Consider the following 19,184-nt stretch of genomic DNA (forward strand, 5'->3'; position numbering starts at 1 on the left):
ACTGCTGTTAAGAAGATTGGAAGGCACTTCCCTGTAACCTTTTTATTCCTTTCTTTTCAACTTCTCTCTTTTTTATGTCCTTTTCACTTTTATTTATTCTTCTTATTTTCAACTTAAAATGTGTACTGCTTTATCCTGTTGAAAACCTCTTTAATAAAGATTACATATATAAAAACCCAATCTGGTTCAAGCGTTGTACTTGAGCAACAGAAAAGTATGTTTTTCTATGCCCTTGTTGCTGAACCCTATTGGGCCTTGATAATAAGGCTGTGGAGTAGTGTTATCCTTATGCTTTTAATGTGAGACAAATTTATAAAAGCAATTGATGGATTCCCATCAAAACACCAATTGCTCTCCTTAACTTGGGTTGAGGTGGGGCTGGGGAGAATGTGAATTTAAACAGATGGTTAGAGAAGCAGATTTAATCATCAATCCAAACTTGCTTTGGTGTTGCGCAGGCTTTTTGTGGGTCTGTTCAAAAGGAGCCCAACAACCAGGTGATATCAGCTGATTGTCAGGCTCCTTTTGAATGTGATTTTAGGGCTACTTTAGAACAGCACCAAATCCATCCTTAAAGGTAGACTCAGAACACCCAATAGGCATGGGGGAGGGGTAATTTCAAGAAGGAAGTTGCTCTCCAACTGCAATGAGCAACTCTCTATGCTTCCACTTGTCTTTCCCTGCCACCCTAGCTGCTAGAGCTGTTAGGGAAGTGGCCGGAGAAACTGGGAGAGGGAGGGAACTGACTCTTTACTAGCTAGGTTTCCAGTTACATGGTCTCTGTTTGATCAGAGACCTAGTGGATAATGAGCTGTCTCTCCCAGAGCCTCTTGACATTTAATTCCCATTTTGTTTTTTTCTCCTATTGCTTTTTGTCCCCTCCTTACCACCCCAAAAACATGGCTTAAAGAACTTTGTTTTCTCTTTGTTTCCTCCCTTCTCTGCACAAGCTACTATGGAAACATGGACCTAACTTGTAGCCCAGTCAGTTTCAAACTGTGGTTGGCCTTTCCAAGGGCGAAAAGGGATTGCTTTCGAATCAGTAGCATGAAAAGGGGGGATATAGCAGTGGGGAGCTGGAAACGTTGCCTCTAAGCTGTGCTAATGCCTGCAGAGTGATTTCACCTATTTTACCCACCCTTTCTTGATACATATGCAGATTGTCTCTTTATCTCTCTGTAGCGAGTAAGGAAGATGACCTTGACGGGGATATGCAAGATCTGTTACTAGGGTGACAAGGGGTAAATTCTGTCCCAACTGTTGTGCTAGTTGCATTATGGCATTTTGTAAGTTGGTTATTTGTACATTCACTTGTTGCTGATGTTGAAAAAACACTGCAGCAAGGTATGCAGTGCTATGTCCCAAGGATCTAAGGTCATCTTCTGTAACAAAGGTGAGATCTTCAGCCTATTTTAAGCAACAGTAAGAGATTTGCAAGATTGATGTTAGCCCCATTAGACAGACCAGACCAAGAAATCAACTCCATAGGAAAGCTAAAATTAAATTTATTGAGATTATGATAACAGAATCTTGCAAGTCTGATTACGATGTACCTTCTCCTTCCTATATTTCAGTGAATTATGGAGGCATTTATCTGAGCTACTTATGAATACTATCTGTCTGCTGCAGATGTAAAATATTTTTTACCCCTCATTGCCCTAATAACGGATCTTCCATATCTCCATCAAGATAATCTCCCTTACGCTCTACACACACCCTCTCCTTAATATTTCTTTTCATTTGAAACAAAAGAGGTATAAAACCCTTTTCCCCACCAAGTGTCAAGAAGAGGGTCCATTTCCAAGGAGATGCCCAGAACTGCTACTTATTCAGTTTAAATTGAGCAGGTTATTTATTGGTTGTCTTTTTGTACTTATCCTCTCACTTAGGCCATTCTTGTATCAGAAAAATGTGGCAAGTTTGGCTGGATTGGTTAGGTTCCTCTCAGCTGATGGCATTCATATAAGTTAAGCAAAAAAAAAAAAGACAAGCAACAATGGAAAGAGACGAGAAACCAGACCTGGTGGAAGAAATATAACAGTTTGTTAGCCTGGCAGGCATTGCTGGAGAAAGGTAGATATGCCACAGAACTTGGGGGAGGACACTAGCTGGGCAAGATGGAGGCTATAGGCAGAACTGGATTCAAGATGAGACTAGCTTCAGCCCCTGCAAGAAGGGATAGGGGACATCGTAGGACCTCAAAAGGGCTTCTGCGTTCTAAAGGAGTCCTCCTGAGGCTGCTTCTCCCCCTCTTCCCAGCTTCCTTTGTGGAAGTCAGGTCCCTAGTTTCTCATATATCCCAAATCATGGCCTTGGAAGGCAGCAAACAGTGACTGTAGGGTAGCAGAAGCTGAGCAGTTCTGAGCTCCAGGCCACATCACCAGCACCATAAGTGAGGCACTGTACAGGTAGTCCTTGGGTTATGATGGCAACTGGGATCAGAATTTCTGTCTCTAAGTGATGTGGTCATAAATCGTGGCATCATGTGACTGCATCACTTAGTGACAGAAATCCCAGCAGTCCCTGTTGCTGTTGTAAAGCAAAGACCATGATGGTTGTTAAGTGAGGACTGGGGGGAAGAGCCTTGTGGGGCAGGTGGCTCAGGCAGGGACTATGGAGTGCAGGCAGATAGGTGGCTGCTCCAGGCAGGCAGGAGGGTGCCGCAGGCAGGTGCGGGCAGGTGGATACCATGGGTGGGTGCTATGCAGGTGGGCAGATGGGCAAAATGTGGCAGGAATGGGAGTGACTTGTGTGAGCATCTTGCCACCTCCTGCTGGCTTCCCCATTGATTTTGCTTGTGCATAGTTTTGGTACGGATGCCATGCCAACTAAATTCACTGAGAAAGTTAGTGGCTTTAAAAATGTTTTAAAAGTTTTTTTTTCAAAGTTAAGATCTGCCCCCATGTCAATTAAAGGGGACAAATGATGAAAGTGGTGCTGAAAGTTCCACTTCTTTTGTGTGTCTATCATGAGATCACAAGCACATATGAAAGGGGCCTAGCTTGTATTGCAACAGGGCAACACTAGGTTTTTCTCGAAAGGGTCTGATCATGCAGATCCCTCTGCCCAACATGTATGTCTTATCTGTCTGTCTTCTATCATAAAAAGACTGTCAGCCTTGCAAGGCAGTCCAGAGAAGAAGCAGGAGTACTTGCTGTATCTTTATTGTAAGATTACATTAACACGTTTGAAAGTAGGTCTCTCCCCGCTTGCTTTTACAGGCCAAGAAACTAGGGAGGGTCCCTGCTGAGAGGTTTGCTACAGCCACATTTCTTCTCTGGGCTCAGCTGCTTCTTATCTGACTGTTGCCGAGTCTGGGGCTCTTCCTCCCGTCCCCCAAGGTCATTCTCACATATTATTACAAAGGCTGCAGAGAAAGAATCCTGATAAATCATACATATGATTGTCAGAATATGGGCAGGTAGATGCATGCATTGTTTTATTGATGTAGATAGGTAGTGTACTAATGAACTAATCCTGGGTATTCACTACAGTGGAAAGTGAGTTATATATGAAGTGAATAAATGAACAAATTCTCAGCTGAGAATTTCACACTGGATGGTACTAAGGAAGTCAATATTTCTTAGGCTATTCTGCTTCAATGGGGTTTTTCTGAAGATGAAAGGAGGGGTTTCCCCCCCCCCCTTTAATTTTCCTTCAGAAGCCATCTCCTCTGGACTTCCTAGGTGGATAGGTGTTTGATTGCAATATAAATCACATGATCAAATAATTCAGTAGTACTAGTATGAGTTTCTTCTTCAAATACATCTATATGACTGTTTTACATATTGTAAGAACATGTTAGTAAAGGTAAAGGTTTCCCTTGACATTAAGTCCATTTGTGTCTGACTCTAGGGGGCGGTGCTCATCTCCGTTTCAAAGCCGAAGATCTGGCATTTGTCTGTAGACACTTCCGTGGTCATGTGGCCGGCATGACTAAACGGAACGCCATTACCTGCCAGCGGTACCTATTAATCTACTCACATTTGCATGTTTTTGAACTGCTAGGTTGGCAGGAGCTGGGACTAGCAACGGGAGCTCACCCCGTCACGCAGATTCGAACCACCGACCTTCCAATCAGCAAGCTCAGCAGCTCAGCGGTTTAACCCGCAGCGCCACCGTGTCCCTAAGAACATGTTACTTAATGCTTAAAAAGGCTTTCTCATGGCAATTTCTGACAATTGCTCCAGAAATTCTCTGTAGAATCAAAATAGATAGGTTCTTCTGAATCAGGAGCAAAACATCTCCATTGCTCTGAGACCCCACCCATGTACCCCAATAGATACAGAAAAAAATATTAAAAGATTCAGTTCCTGGCACCCCAAATTATGAAAGGATCAGGTAGAAAATGTTTGCTAGAGTCCCTAAAAAGCCACTGCCAATTACAGAAGACAAGGCTACAAGGACCCAAGGAATCTGATTATATATAAAATTGTTCCTATGTTTTGGATGAAGGACTTTTTTTCAATGTAATTCATGAGTTAGAAAAGTTTCTAAGCAATTTCATGTAGCAAACTTTGAACAGATTTAACTAGACTTTATTTTGTTTTAATTGTATGCTGCATCAACTTTACTGCCATCAATTACATCTGGAAAGATCCTGAAAGACATTTTTTTTAATGCCATTGCCTAGGCCATTAACAAGTCTCTTTCAAAATTTTACTTTTCCCCCCTTCTGATGATGAGGTAATAAGCCAATTTTTCAAGGAGTGTAAAATACTTTGGCTGTAAAGTTTTAATGATTTCAAAGGAAATTGCTCCCAAATTGCAAATCACAATTCAAAAGCAAGTTGTAACTTTTTTTTATTGAATCTTTTCTTCTTTCCTGAAGTCACCAGTCACATGGATTTTATATCTGGGATGAATATATACGGTATGTACATATGTATAAGCAGATATTTTTCCTCTGTGACAATCACAGTAAATAGTAAAGTGAAAGATGAGACTTACAAAGGTTGCACTGTCAAAGATCTATGAATATGGGCAACAGAAAGGGCTACAAATATGTTTTCTGTAATAATTATGTGGAGAACTATATGTAATGTGGCAGACAGAATCTGGTGAAATCGAACTAGTTTAACTGGAATTCTTTATATCAGATACATCAAATAAATAAGTAAATCAATAAGATTTACATCAATGATTTCCTTTTTTGGAGAAGAAACCTGTGTTCACTCTGTATCTCCTGTGGGAAAGAAACAGTAGGAATGCTAAACATGAATAATCCCTAGATAGGAATTTATTAGTAGTTTATCTCATAAGTGGCAGCGCAGTCCAACTTGCAAAAAACCCAGGAAGATTCAAATTGTTCCAACCAATTCCATCTTAATGAATTCACCAGTAAAGAGGGCTAGAAGTTCCTATCATAGTTTTGAAGGTTCTACACTTTACCCCTGATCCCTGTATTAAAATGTCTTATTGAAGTCTATATAGCTTCCTTGATTATATTCTGCTCTGAAGGGCCTGACATCTCCAGACGTTCTGAAAAAAGAACATATATATGGATATACAAATATACTACACCATGTTTAGCGACTGTGTTCCATTCGAATGACCAGGCTATTAAGTGAAATGGTCACTAAGTGAGCACGTGACTGAGAGAAAAAGAGAGACACTGCAAAGATAATTGGTTATTGTCATCTCATTTAAATTTCTGTTGGGCAGCTGCACCAGCTTTATTCTCACCCTGGTGTGTGTTGTTGTCAGATGCACTAAATTTGGTTGAAAATGCACACATTGGTTGGAAAATGAAGTTTGTACTACCACTGTATTTGCAAACGGTCGCTAACTGAGGTAGTCACTAAACTGTACAGCTATGCCAGTGTTACTCTTACTCCGGCATGTGTTGTTGTCAGGTGCAGGAAATTTGGTTGTAAATGCACATGTTAGTTAGAAAATGATTTTTTTTATTATTACTGTTGTATTTGTGAATGGTTGCTAATTGAGTAGTCGCTAAACATTTCCAGTGGCTATTTCCTTCTGTTAATTGGCCAGTCTCCAACACTGACCTTTCTAGGTTATTGGCAAGAGTAGAGAACTGGTTGCCTGGATGACATCATGGAGTGGAAATTAACTTCATTTAATTAATGTATTATTTATTATATTCATTAATGTATTAATTAATTTATGATTGATCAATTTTAGGGTTCATTTTAATTCAGGTTATTTTTTGATTATTCTGAAAAAAAAAGCTGCCTAAAGCACTTGATGGATATAAAGGTGGAATATAAATTAATAAATAAATAATTCTTGATTGGTGGAATATGCTGGCGGTTCCACTTTTATGTAATCCCTTTTCTGTGAGAAGTAAAAGCAAACTGCAATCTAATTAAAATGGGTCCTCCCAGCACTTTAGCAGGGATGATGAAGCAGGCAATGGTGGGAATGAATATTTGAGGAAGGGAGGGGCCAGATTAGGCCTAAAAACTTCCTAATTCCTGATTAACAAGGAAAGAATTATTTCAAATTTGCAATGAAAGTGTACAGGTATTCATCTGGGATGCAAATGAAGCACTTTATAAAATTGGATACTTCAATTCAATGAATGCATTGGTCATGACCTATTTAGACTATTGTAATGAGCATTATGCCCAGGTAAATAGCAGCATGTAGATTACTTTGGCTGATCTTCAAAAACTAAGAAGCATCAGTATTCAAATAGGGGATCAATGGAAATTCCAGGCTGTAGGTTAGGCTGGAATATTAAAGAACACTCCAAAAGGCAGGATGGCAAATCAATTCTATAGAAAATTATATGGACATGTCCATGAAGATAACAGAAGTCAAATCTTATTTTGTTTCTTGTTAGAACTTACAACTCCTGAATTTTTGACCGTTCACTTTTGACTGATTGTACTTTGGACATTTTATTGTTGATTACTGATTGTAACCAGCTAAGGGTGGACTGACTGAAGTGGGCTAAAATCAAATAAATACATGGATGGATGGATGAATAAATACATAAATATGACTCAAAGGAGACTTTACCTTTACTTACTGAGTTTCATTGGGTTCAGTCTTGTACTTGGTCAGGAAGCTGCAAGTCATATAGAAATTACACAGCCAAAATGCTGAACATGGTGGTATTTATTTATTTGTTTGTTTGTTCACTTTATATAGCCACCCATCTCACATTTGTGACTCTGGGCAGTTTACAATTAAAACATAAACAATTCCAAAAGAAAAAGAAAGAAAGAAGGGAAGAAGAAAGAAAGAAAGAAAGAAAGAAAGAGGAAGAGGGGGAGGGAGGGAGGGAGGGAGGGAGGGAGGGAGGGAGGAAAGAACAACCCAAAATAAGACAACCATACAAACCATACAAACACTCAAAACAATTAAAATAATTAAAATTTAATTTAATTTAATTTAATTTAATTTAATTATTTGTTTTGCTATTGGCATACAAATAATTTTATAGCTTGGGATGATGCTACCTGCTGGAGTACCGTCCCCCTTAATAAGTGAGCACAGAGAACCTTGAAGGAGGCCTTGGGGTTGTCTTGAGGTCTATAGGCTTACACATTTATCGGTTCTCATCTGCCGGTGCTATCCCTGCTCCTGACATCCGGGCATTACTACTATGGTGTTTTCATTTCCATCCTGGCTGTCTCCTCTGTCTGAGTCTTGAATATATGCGGGTGCATTTCGGTTTCAAAAGTCAGAATGACTTTACCTATTTAGTTATTAAATTATTATTCCTTTTGTAGTTTGAATTGTTAATTTATTCTATAATATTTTGAGGATCACCCTTGCAATGGGAGGTTGAATAATATAAAATAAATTATGTATTGATGAGTCTATATATGTATAGGTAAGTAAATACCATTGTTGTCTATTCGTTCAGTCGCTTCCAACTCTTCGTGACTTCATGGACCAGCCCACGCCAGAGCTTCCTGTCGGTCGTCAACACCCCCAGCTCCCCAAGTAAATACCATAGTTTAATATTAATACCAATATTAATGTTGATAATTTTGGGATTTTTAAAAAAAAGTTGATTAGGAGGGTTGTTTTTTAATTCCTTGTCTTATTAAGAATAAATGAACAAAGAACACCTCTGAAATGTCTGCAGGATTTGAGCCTTTTGTGGGTTTGACAGACACATATGGCCTTTTTTCCACTTCAGTTTTTAATTCCAGAAGCCTGTGGTGATTGGCAGTTCCAAATAAACATCATTAATAAACCATTAATGCGCAACTAAAAGCCCAGGTTTTTCTAAGGAATACTTGCCAACTGCTTACCACAGAAAATCTCTCAGGAATATTTGTCATTCTCACAGTTACAATGGAACAGAAACCGTTTGAGACCGCCTGAGCTAAAATCCTAAGGAAAACAAAATCATAGAGCCCCACAGCAAGTAATATTTGGCAATTAGTGAAAGCTGGCATTTACTTATTTTCACTGAAATGCTGAAAATAAAAGAGTTTCTATTCCCTAATGATTGCCTGGTGAAAGGTAACAACAGAAACATTTGTAAATGCTAACCAGTCAGGGAAAAGGGAAAGTAAGTGGGATGAAATGTAAGAAGAAGAGGAATTTCATACATATTTACTTCTTGACTCAGCCTCCAGGTATCAGATTAAGCCTGAAATGTCATTCATCTAATTACTACAGAGAATGAAGTCAAACACAGTTTGGGTGGAACTGGCCCCAGTTGTGCAGTGAAAGACTGGGAAAGAGAGATAAGGACTGTAAGAGCTGAAACAGCTGCCTGGTTCTATTTGTAGATGGCCTGACTTGGTAGATAGAACTTTCTACTGCTGAGGAATAAGACTGAAAACCTGAATCTGCTTCAAAGACAGCTTTTGCTGCCAACCGTGACCAACTCTTGCTTGATAGATGTGGCAAAGCTCAAGAAGATGTTCTCTTCTAGTGAGGAAGCCCTAAGCAGTCTTTTTCTTTGCTCAAAAGACAGTCTTAACTCATTCACCTTTATGACTTCTGAACAAGTAGAATCATTAATGGCAGACCAGGGGCATGGACTCCTTCCCTTGCTTCCATCGTGGAACACATTGTGCTGAACAGGAAATAAAAAACTTGCATCCACATTTGGATGAATGTGCTCAAAGTGGTGTTGGCCATGCCACAGATGTTGGCCATGCTGGCCAAAGAATTCTGAGAGCTGCAGTGCCAGCACATCTGGAAAGTACAAGACAAGGGAAGCTTACTCTGTGTGACTGTTTCTGCAGGGATAGTTTGAGCCCTGAGGCCACACTCAGTTGTCCCTTTAACTGTCATTTGACTACAGATATTTGCAGGTGAAAATTGCTAAATGCTATGCCATGCTAAATTGCTGATTTAGGAAGAAATAGTTCCCATTAATGACAAAATAACACTGATGCTATTCTTTTCCTCCGGTTAGCAATAGAATTGGAGGTGGGTGGGTATATGTTTGAACATAACTATCCTAATTTTGCACTTTCAAGCCAATACACAAGTCAAAACACAGTTAACTGTTACAATTTTCACTTCTCTAAATTCTCTGCTGCTGTCTTCCTCAAATTCAATGCATCTTTTTGTAGGATTGTTTAGAGAGCAGGAAAAGCTACAGCTTCTTTAAGGAGCTGCCAAGAGGCATGATATGACCACACTGAACATTACCTCAAGTCCAAATTTCAGCAGAACCATAGAAAATTATTTGCAAAAAAGATGTAGTTTTGGGCAAAATGGTATAAAATAAGTCCATTAGAAGGAATGAGCAAAAAGATGGAAATAGTTTGTCTGAAGAAAATTCAGGCTGAGGCAGAAACATGATAAGTCTGTTTTGAGATCAGAAAAAATGAAATGGAGAAACTTATAATCAATGCATTTTCCTGATTCCTAGTTAGCATCAGGTGCAAACAGTATGAAACAAAATTTTAATCAAATACTTATTCCTGTATCAAATACAGATATACCTATATCTTTGGAAATATATATTATAAATGACACTGGAGTAGATTCTGTAATGTTTTCTTACTGATAGGTCTGTGCTTTTGCAGATGTGTGCATTCACGCTTATGAATTTCCCCTTGCCATGAAGGAAATTTATGCCCAGGGTGGGGAAAGCATCATGGGAGGGAAACAGCTTCAAATGCTTCTTTCCTTCCACTTTTATCAAAATCTGAGCCTTTCAAAGAGTTCAGGTGTGGTTCACAATTCAAAGGAAAACCAAACCCTAAGAAACATGTTAAGAAACAAATGTCAAGAGAATTGTCCATGACAGTGCATGCAAATATTTGTACAGGCTGCCTTTTCTCTTCTTTTCTTCTCTTTAAGTCATAAATTGATGTGAAATGAACTCAAGGTCATGCAAATGGGATAAATTGATGGCAATTAAAATTGGCTGATGTGCCAGTCACTAAATTGTTCTATTCATGAAGTTAGTGATGGTGGAAGCCACTAAGTCATATAGAATCAATTGTTTTATGAAACTCTTCTCCCCTTCCCTCCACCAGTCAGGGATTGTTGCTAGTACTTACTTATTATGATTTCTAATATAAAGGTCCATTTTTATGCCTTCACTCCATTTCTCAGTTATCCAATAACACTAGTTCTATCTGGGTAATGTTCAGAATAGTAACAAAATTAAGAAGACACTGATCAAGCTTGCTGGTTTTCATCACTGCCCTGCTGGGGAAACTTTACTTATTTATCACACTGTTTGCTGAGCCTGCAGCAGTAATATGGTAGCAAGGTCAACCTGTCCTTCAGTAAACCTTTCAGCTGTTTTTGACCTTTCCATTAACAACTTCTGAAAAGTTTCAAAAATAAATCCATGTTCTCTGGATTTTAGATGGCAGACTGAAATAGGACTAGGAGACAGCTCTCACCATCAATGAAGAATGCTTGAGATGTGTAGAAGTTAATGTAGGACATGTATTTATTAATGTAGAACACTTTGGCCTGTTTTGTACTAAAACCTCTCAGAATAGCTCATAACAACTAAAACAATCCAGTGGCACAAAGCAAAATTAGTAGTAGCAAAACTAAAACAGAACAAAGATCAGGAATACCAAAAAGTGGACCATAATATTGGATTAGCCTGTAATAGTTCCTCTCGGTTCACTCTCTGAAAACAGTCTGCAACCTTTGAAAAGGCTGCCTCATGTCTTCTCATTAACTGAGAATGCAAGGTTTAAAAAGCCTTTACGATCTCTGGACAGCTGGTTCTATACTGAGAAAACACTCTAATCCTACAGAACTTGTTCTTACTGTCTTAGGTTTGTATTTATATTTTTTCCTACTTACAATTGTGGAATATTATTTCTCTGAATATCCATGGTTTTGTTTCAATGTTCCACTCATAGCTTAACTGAATATATGAACCAGATTGTACTTCACGCTTCTACCCTTCTTCCACATGATGGAGAAAGGAGTGTTTTGTGAGTACAGCTATATATATATGTGGAATTCACCTTGCAGTCTGTAACTCAGTGTTACACATGCCCCAAATTGACTTCAATTGAAATTCATACTAGAATCCTTCATTAAGAACCCTTACTGTTTGGGTCCTACCTATAAGGTCACCTACACCTGTATAAACTTGTCCAGGCCTTGTGTTTAGTCATGAAAGGATTTTTTTCTGGCCTGTCCAGAAAAGATGTTACATTGGAGATCATCACATTTATGAATGGCCCCCTCTTTGGTAACTTCTCAAGAAGAATTCAGGCTCTGCTTTCCATTAAATGCTAACGTTTTAACTTTTACTATTTAGTTTTAAATGGATATAGTGTAAATTTAGTTTGATGATTATTTAATACGTTCTATGGTGATGATTGTATTCTATTAATTATTGTGTGCTATCTTAAAAAAGCAACTGTGCTGTTAGAGGCAGAATATAAATCTGGCAATACATAAGCAAAGACAAATATTCTCACAAAAGCAAGTCTTACCAATTTCAGTAGATGCTCTCAACTTATTATGGTTTGCAGGTTTATACTGCAATTAATATGTATTATCCTCCTACATACACAGAATTGTATATTTACTAATACATTAAATTGGAAAGTCTGGTTTCTTATTTGCAGTGAAGAGATAAAATGGGATGAATATGTGACCCTTAAAAGGTTTTTAAGTATGAGATTAAAAATAAAATCCTGACATAAGAATTTAAGGAGAAGCAAATTACTTAAAGAGTCTTGACTGAGAAGTTACAAATGTGAAAAGTAAGTACCCAGTCATTGATTACAATTCTGATTAGCATTAGAGAAGAGGAAGTGACATGCAGCAACATGGACATTTGAACAATGTTTGTTGTTGTTGTTGTTTATTCGTTCAGTCGCTTCCGACTCTTCGTGACTTCATGGACCAGCCCATGCCAGAGCTTCCTGTCGGTCGTCAACACCCCCAGCTCCCCCAGGGACGAGTCTGTCACCTCTAGAATATCATCCATCCATCTTGCCCTTGGTCGGCCCCTCTTCCTTTTGCCCTCCACTCTCCCTAGCATCAGCATCTTCTCCAGGGTGTCCTGTCTTCTCATTGAAAAATGTGCATACAAACATATTGAAAAATATGAACTTAAAAAAAAAATAGAATTCTGATGCCAAATGGATAAAAAAAATGAGAAACCAAACAACCCAGGACATAGCTGCTTGTGATCTCCAATACCTTCCTCCATCAGATCCAACACATTTCTGTTTCAACACAGCTGTTCATATCATTTGGAACTTGGAAATATATAGGTAAGTCTCAGTGTAATCCTATATATAGTTTTCATAACTGTATTATAATATCTATCTATCTATCTATCTATCTATCTATCTATCTATCTATCTATATCTATCTATTGTATATGTGTTTGTGTTTGTGTTTGTATATATACTGATTGATTGATTATGTACCATCAAGGTACTCTTAGTGTCCATGTAGATTTTCTTCAGGAGTTTGTGTCTGTATAATGAATCTTTCTTTCTCTGTGTGTGTATAAGCATGACCTTCCTTGACCTTTATCGTGCGTGCACATGCATGCACAGATACACACACACTAATAAAGCCCTAAATGAATGATCTCATATTTTAATAATCAATTATGGAAGAATATATACTTACTTGCCCAGTGCAAAGCATTCCATCTTAACAGTAGATCCCTTAGCAGCTGTAACTGTGTATGGAAAATGGACTTCAATTTTTGGTTCATATTCCCCCATCACACCTGGGAAATAAAGAATTATCTTTACAAGTAAAATAGGCATCACTGAAGACTTCCTTTGATAGAAAACTTACTGTTGGGGAGATTGTCAAATAGCTAGAGAAGAATGATTTGATTATAAAGGAAGATGGCTACAGTTAGGAATATACCCCAAATATAATCTAAATAGTTAGGATTTTCCAATACCACCAAAGCAGCATTTTATTTTTAAAGAAGCAGATAATCCTTTCTTATGGTGGGTGTTCCAAACTAATGGTCGGAATGATGGATTGACGACTATATTTGGGTGATTTCAGGAATCTTTTTGCTTTAACAAAAATGGGGTCAAATTTGTAATAAGCAACCCCCTCCTCAGTCACAATCGACTTTCTTGTCATTCCTCAATATATCCACTTAAAATATATTCAGACTGTGGTTTCATGAACATTTTTAGGAATTTGTACACTGCTGAGTAACATCAATAGCAAGAGCGACTATGGTGCTGTTTCTTATCAGCCCAATAACTAAAATTTTATGGGTAGATGATGACAATTACTAGCATGGCAAAATTGTATAAATAATAATATCTTTAATAAATAGCATAGAAAATATATACAATGCATGAAATGTATGAAAACAATATGATTGATTAAGTGCCATCAAGTTGTTGTCAACTTTTAGTGACTGCCTAGATAGATTCTTTCCAGGCTGATTGGTCTTCAGTTTTACCTTGGCACACTAAAAAACTATAGTGGTTTTATATAGAGTAAGTACTACTACTACTACTACTACTACTAATAATAATAATAATAATAATTCAAATATAAATATTATTTTAAAATATAAAAATGTATATAATTTGGCTTTGTAAAAATAATATACATCAAATGCTAAACTCCTAATTGGTTTCTTATATAACCAAAGACCAACTTTAGTACCTAAGCTTTAACTTCTCACTGCATAAAATAAAAATGTGTCTATGTTTACAGGTGCCTCTGTTTGTATGTTTGCTTCTGTCAGTCTTGAATCTCTTTCTTTTAATTTCAGGGGATGGCTTTCAATATTGCAAAAGAGGGTGAAAAACTTTTCCAGAGTCCCTACGACATGAATGAATTTGTAAATCTCTAGGGTGCTTCTCCTTTCCAAGTGAAAAAGCCCCCATAGCTGCAATCTTTTCTTAATAAATGCTTTAGGCCAAACAGCTGCTACCAAAGAGCAAAAAAGATGTTCATGTTTAGTAAATCTTTATTTTTTATTTATTTATTAAATTTATATTACTGCCCATCTCCCCCAATAGGGGACTATGGGCAGTCTACAATAAAAGCAATAATAAAAACATCTAAGCTTCAATCACACTTATTTATGCTTAAAAACATAAATAAGATAGTAAATATAAAATCCAAGAGCAGATGGAATCCCAATCAATAGGGGGTGCTATGGCACCAACCACCCCCAGGTGGAGCTGTTACCCTCCCCAATCTTTAAAGATGATGGTACATATTTCATAGTCAAACTTATTCCAAGAAAAAATATTTCATATTCACCAGTAAAATCTCTATTTAGGGGACCCTCATTTACCATACTTTGGATGCAAAGACGTATCTGTCCCCCCCCCCAATCTAAATTTGGTGTACCTGAAATAGTCCAGACAATTCGCTTAGATTTACATTATTTCCACCAGTTTACACAATTTGCATACTGATTTAAACATGCAAATGATGCAATTTATGTCATTTGCATAATGACATAAAATGACGTGAATTGATATAAATAACATAAATTTGGATTTAACAGACATTTGGAAGTAATGTACATCCTCTCTCCCCTAATGGTCCATTAAATCCATGTTTTATTGAGAACTCATGGCTGATTCATTGAACAAGCTGATGTGAAAACTGTAGTGTTTTGGCTGGCTCATTCATATGTATAAGGTAGTATGGGTGTCAATGTTTCAAAAATGATTCAGGAAAATGCTTTTGACCATGCGTAGGCATAGCATCAATCTGCTGTTCATTAAAGTAGCCAAACTTTTGGCAGCCTGAAATAAAGATCTTGTTGCTTTACATTCATTTAGGTTATTGTAATTCTTAAAGCAACCACAATTTTATAAAATGTGGCTTATAAAATATCAACCGGATAAAATGTGAAATGGGTTGCTTCTTCAACTCAGGCTTTGAAGATTATTTTTTAAAAAATTGTTAAGAAAGTCTTGGTAATGGCTGTTGACTGGGACTCAACTCAGTTCATCTAATGAAACATGCTTCAAAGCATGATTTTGGAGGAATATCTAGACATTCTGTATATGAAGCCGTTTGTTGTGATGGCCCCATAATATTGCAACACAATTCAATAAAAGCCATCCAAGCAGATTTTTAAAAAAATCTGTTCTAGGTGTTATTTTTCACCTCCTCTTTTCAGCTTCCACTTGGCTTCACAGTACACTTGTTTTATCTACTTTGTAAAAGAGTAGACTTGTTTTATCACCTTAAATTAATTACATTTCAGAAGAGAATTAAATGATCCCTTGTCTAGATAAAAATTGGAAAATACTTTTGGCTAACTTTTTAGAATACTGGAGATTGTGAACTTCCCCTAGGTACAAGGACATCTGTGGAGTGGGAGAGGGGGAGGAAGGTTGAAAAAAAATCAAGATGACCACCAGGACCATGCAATCTGAAACCCTGTCCCTTTAATATGTGTCACATGGCTCCTGTCTTGACTTCTCTCTCTCTCTCTCTCTCTCTCTCTCACACACACACACACACACACCACATCTGCCTGAGTACCATAGGAATTTAAATTAGATAGGCCTTAGATGTAATCCAGCAAGAATCTTACATTCTAATGTTTTCCATCCTGATCTATTTCTGATATCAGTATCTATTTGTATAATATTGGACTGGAGCATATTTCTATCTAAGCAAAACCTGTAAAATTTATTTATCTCTTTTCAGAGAAGTCAATAATGATGTTCAGGTTTATTTATTTATTTATTATCCATTCAATTGTGTCTGATTCTCTGAGACTGCTTGGACAAGTCCCTGAAGTTTTCTTGGCAAGATTTTCAGAAGTGGTTTGCCATTGCCTCCTTCCTAGGGCTGGGGAGAGGGACTGGCCCAAGGTCACCCAGCTGGCTTTGTCCTAAGGCGGGACTAGAACTCACGGTCTCCCGGTTTCTAGCCTGGTGCCTTAACCACCACACCCCATTGGCTCTCAAGATTTAGGTACATGCACACTATTTAAATATTACCATTTTCCTCTGCATCATTCAGCAGGTCTGGGGTTTGGACAGGTACTACAGGAACACATAAAACATAGACTTCACAAGATGTTTTACACATGATGAAAAGGGGAACATATTCTTTTCAGTCTAAGCAATTCTCTGGTTTTTATGTGTATTGGGCATTACAGCTAAATTCACCAATGGTTTTGACCCAGTCTTTTTGAATGCTGTGCAGAAAACAGACTTTTAATTTCTTCCCTTGGGAAATAGGGCTGTGTTTTTCTGGTGTATTATTAGGATTAGTATTTTGGCAGTGTTTTTGAGTTTAATTTATTGCCAGAGGGGCTCCTTGCAGATATTAGATAATGTTTCCTTCTCTCTGAAGCCTCTCTGACTATCTACATTTTTCCATTTGGAAAAACCCCATGGAAAGAGTTCCCGCAATAAGTTCCCTTGGGTTTATTGCAGACATGAAAAGCCAGGGAGGCTGCAGAATGCAGAAGAGATGATTGCGCACTGGGTGCAAGCTATTCACACACATTTACCTCCTAATGACATAAATACAAGAACACCAGGAACAATGAATAACTTGTCCTTAGTGTGATTTGGCTTTGTGGTGTGTTCATGTAACCAAATTACATAGTTTGTCTTGATTAGTTGGTTCATCCAGCAAAATGATTTATGAGTATAACACTTTATACAATAGTTATACTCGTAAATCATGTTTGTATAAAATGGTAAACCAGAATTTATCTCCTTGGGATGAATTATTAAAATTCTAAAAAAATATCTGAATTACTAATACATGATCATGAACAGGAAGAAAATAGGAAACACAAAAACTAGGGGAAGGGAGGGAGATAAAGAGGAGGAGGCGGCAGAAAGATCTCTATGAGCTTTAAGACAATGTCATATACATGTAGAAGTTGATATGGAATTTTTCATTGTGGAGCATTTTGGAAAAATACCAATTGGAAACATGTTAGGATACCATTGTCATATAGCCCTTTTTATTCTTGCCAACAAACAAGGCACATACTGCTCTTATTGCTTCTGTTGGCTCCATTAGACTAGTCACATATAAAAAGAAAAGATGGCTTAAATATTTCAGGTTGATCTTTGCAGTCACATAAACATCTCTGCTGTGCTTTCGTCTCCTCAGCCCCTCCCCATATTTCAAAAGCAAGTTTGCCACATCTCATGCTTTGACCCAGACTCTGGCCTGGGATGCTTTTCAACAACAAAAACCAATGGCACTTTTCCATTGCTCTTTCCTTCAGATTCTCTGGTGGCTGCTTTGGTGAAGCACAAAAACATTTTCTTCCTAAAGCTCTTTGGATGTTCATAACGTCTATGTCTGTTCTATACTGCATGCAGGGCTCACCACCCTCATTCAGCTGTAGCTTGTTCTGATTGTCTCTTATACACAGTTAGCCAAGAATGAGTTATGGGAATGAGAGAAAGGTACACCTCATGAAATGGCTTATGCTTTGTCAGTCAAGTATAAACACCTGTCGAGTATAAACATCTCAGCCTTTCCTCCATAATGAAGACCAGACAGGGCCAAAGCTTCTTCATCAGTAGCAAGCCAAAGGTCCATTACTTTACAGTCTATAATCAGAACCTCATTTGGGTGCATCAGAGATGGCCTGTCCAAGCAAAATGCACACTGTCATAACCAGATTATTTCAGTGGACTGATGGATGACAGGGTATGATAGGTTAGTCCCAGCTCCACTGTATATCTTATGCCAGGTTCACAGGGAAATGTCTCAGACAGGTAAGAAATTCAATAGGAGCAAGACTTACAAATGGAGAAGTAAACAAATATTTAATTTTCTACATGCTATCATGCCTGGAAATCTGCTGCAAACTGGTCTTTGGGAGGCTGTAATTCAACATCCTGTCAACCTGAATAGCTGAAGGAAGGGTTGGAAAGAGCCCTTCAGGGCTAATGTGTTTCTCCTGTTTAAAAGCTGATCGTGGTGGGCATTTTCTCTTGTGACTGGGGTTAATGAGTTGTCATACATTGCATACCCAAGATCTTTTGTGCCACCATATAAATCATTTGACATATAGTTAACAAATAGATAACTAAACCCTTTCTTATTCATCAATGGCAGCAGTCAGCTGCAGTCAGATGAAGTCAATAGCTGAGCCTAACTGTGCTTTCAGTAAATGATAGGCAGTTATTTCTTTGACACTGTCCATAAGTTTGGCTTCTTTTGCAGGAAGATGCATTTGGAACCAGTTCTTACAAAACCCAACTCTGTAAAGCTCTGTGTGACGAGCTTGCTAGTCTCTTAACTAGCTGTCCATGTCTTCCTGCAAATAACCAAACAAAACAATTTGTAAACTTTGCTGATAAGGGCCTGAGAATAAGTGTTTATTGAGATTCTGATATGAAATAGTTCTCACAAGAGAAGGCAAATATGGAGTGGTAAAAGAGAAATAATAATAATAATAATAATAATAATACACCCAGGAAGATTCTGAAGACAAAAAGGCTTGGAAATGGAAAGGCATGGAAATGGAGGTGATGGCTTACAGCTAAGATGGCTAATACAGACTTTAACAACTCCAGTGGTTATTGAAGATGAATTGTTGGTTTCAGTCCAGAAAAAGGCTTGTTAGTGATCCTAAAAATAGATTAGGCAGTGTTCGCACTGTTAAAGGCTTGTTAGTTCATGAGTGGTCCATAGTCCATGAAGCATTTGAAGGTAAGATGCAGGGGAAGAGTTCTGAAGAGAAAGAGGACCTTATCTACCCATCATAGGTTGAAGATTTTACTTGTCAAAGGATCACCAGTTAGATCAAGATCAGTGGAATGAGCCAGAGAATGAAGAAATCTTGCCACTAA

The 19,184-nt window shown here is 37.9% G+C and overlaps 1 protein-coding gene across 1 annotated transcript in view; it reads right to left on the minus strand.

The window, feature by feature from the left end:
* The window catches only part of CNTN5 (contactin 5), a 255,596-nt gene that overhangs the window by 152,745 nt on the left and 83,667 nt on the right, over positions 1-19,184 (minus strand). Inside the window, exon 5 of the mRNA XM_063305866.1 lies at positions 13,024-13,126. Coding sequence (XP_063161936.1) covers positions 13,024-13,126 — 103 coding nt within the window. The remainder of the gene's footprint in view (positions 1-13,023; positions 13,127-19,184) is intronic.

This window comes from Candoia aspera, chromosome 5 (assembly GCF_035149785.1).
Source record: "Candoia aspera isolate rCanAsp1 chromosome 5, rCanAsp1.hap2, whole genome shotgun sequence".
In the NCBI taxonomy this organism is placed as follows: Eukaryota; Metazoa; Chordata; class Lepidosauria; order Squamata; family Boidae; genus Candoia; species Candoia aspera.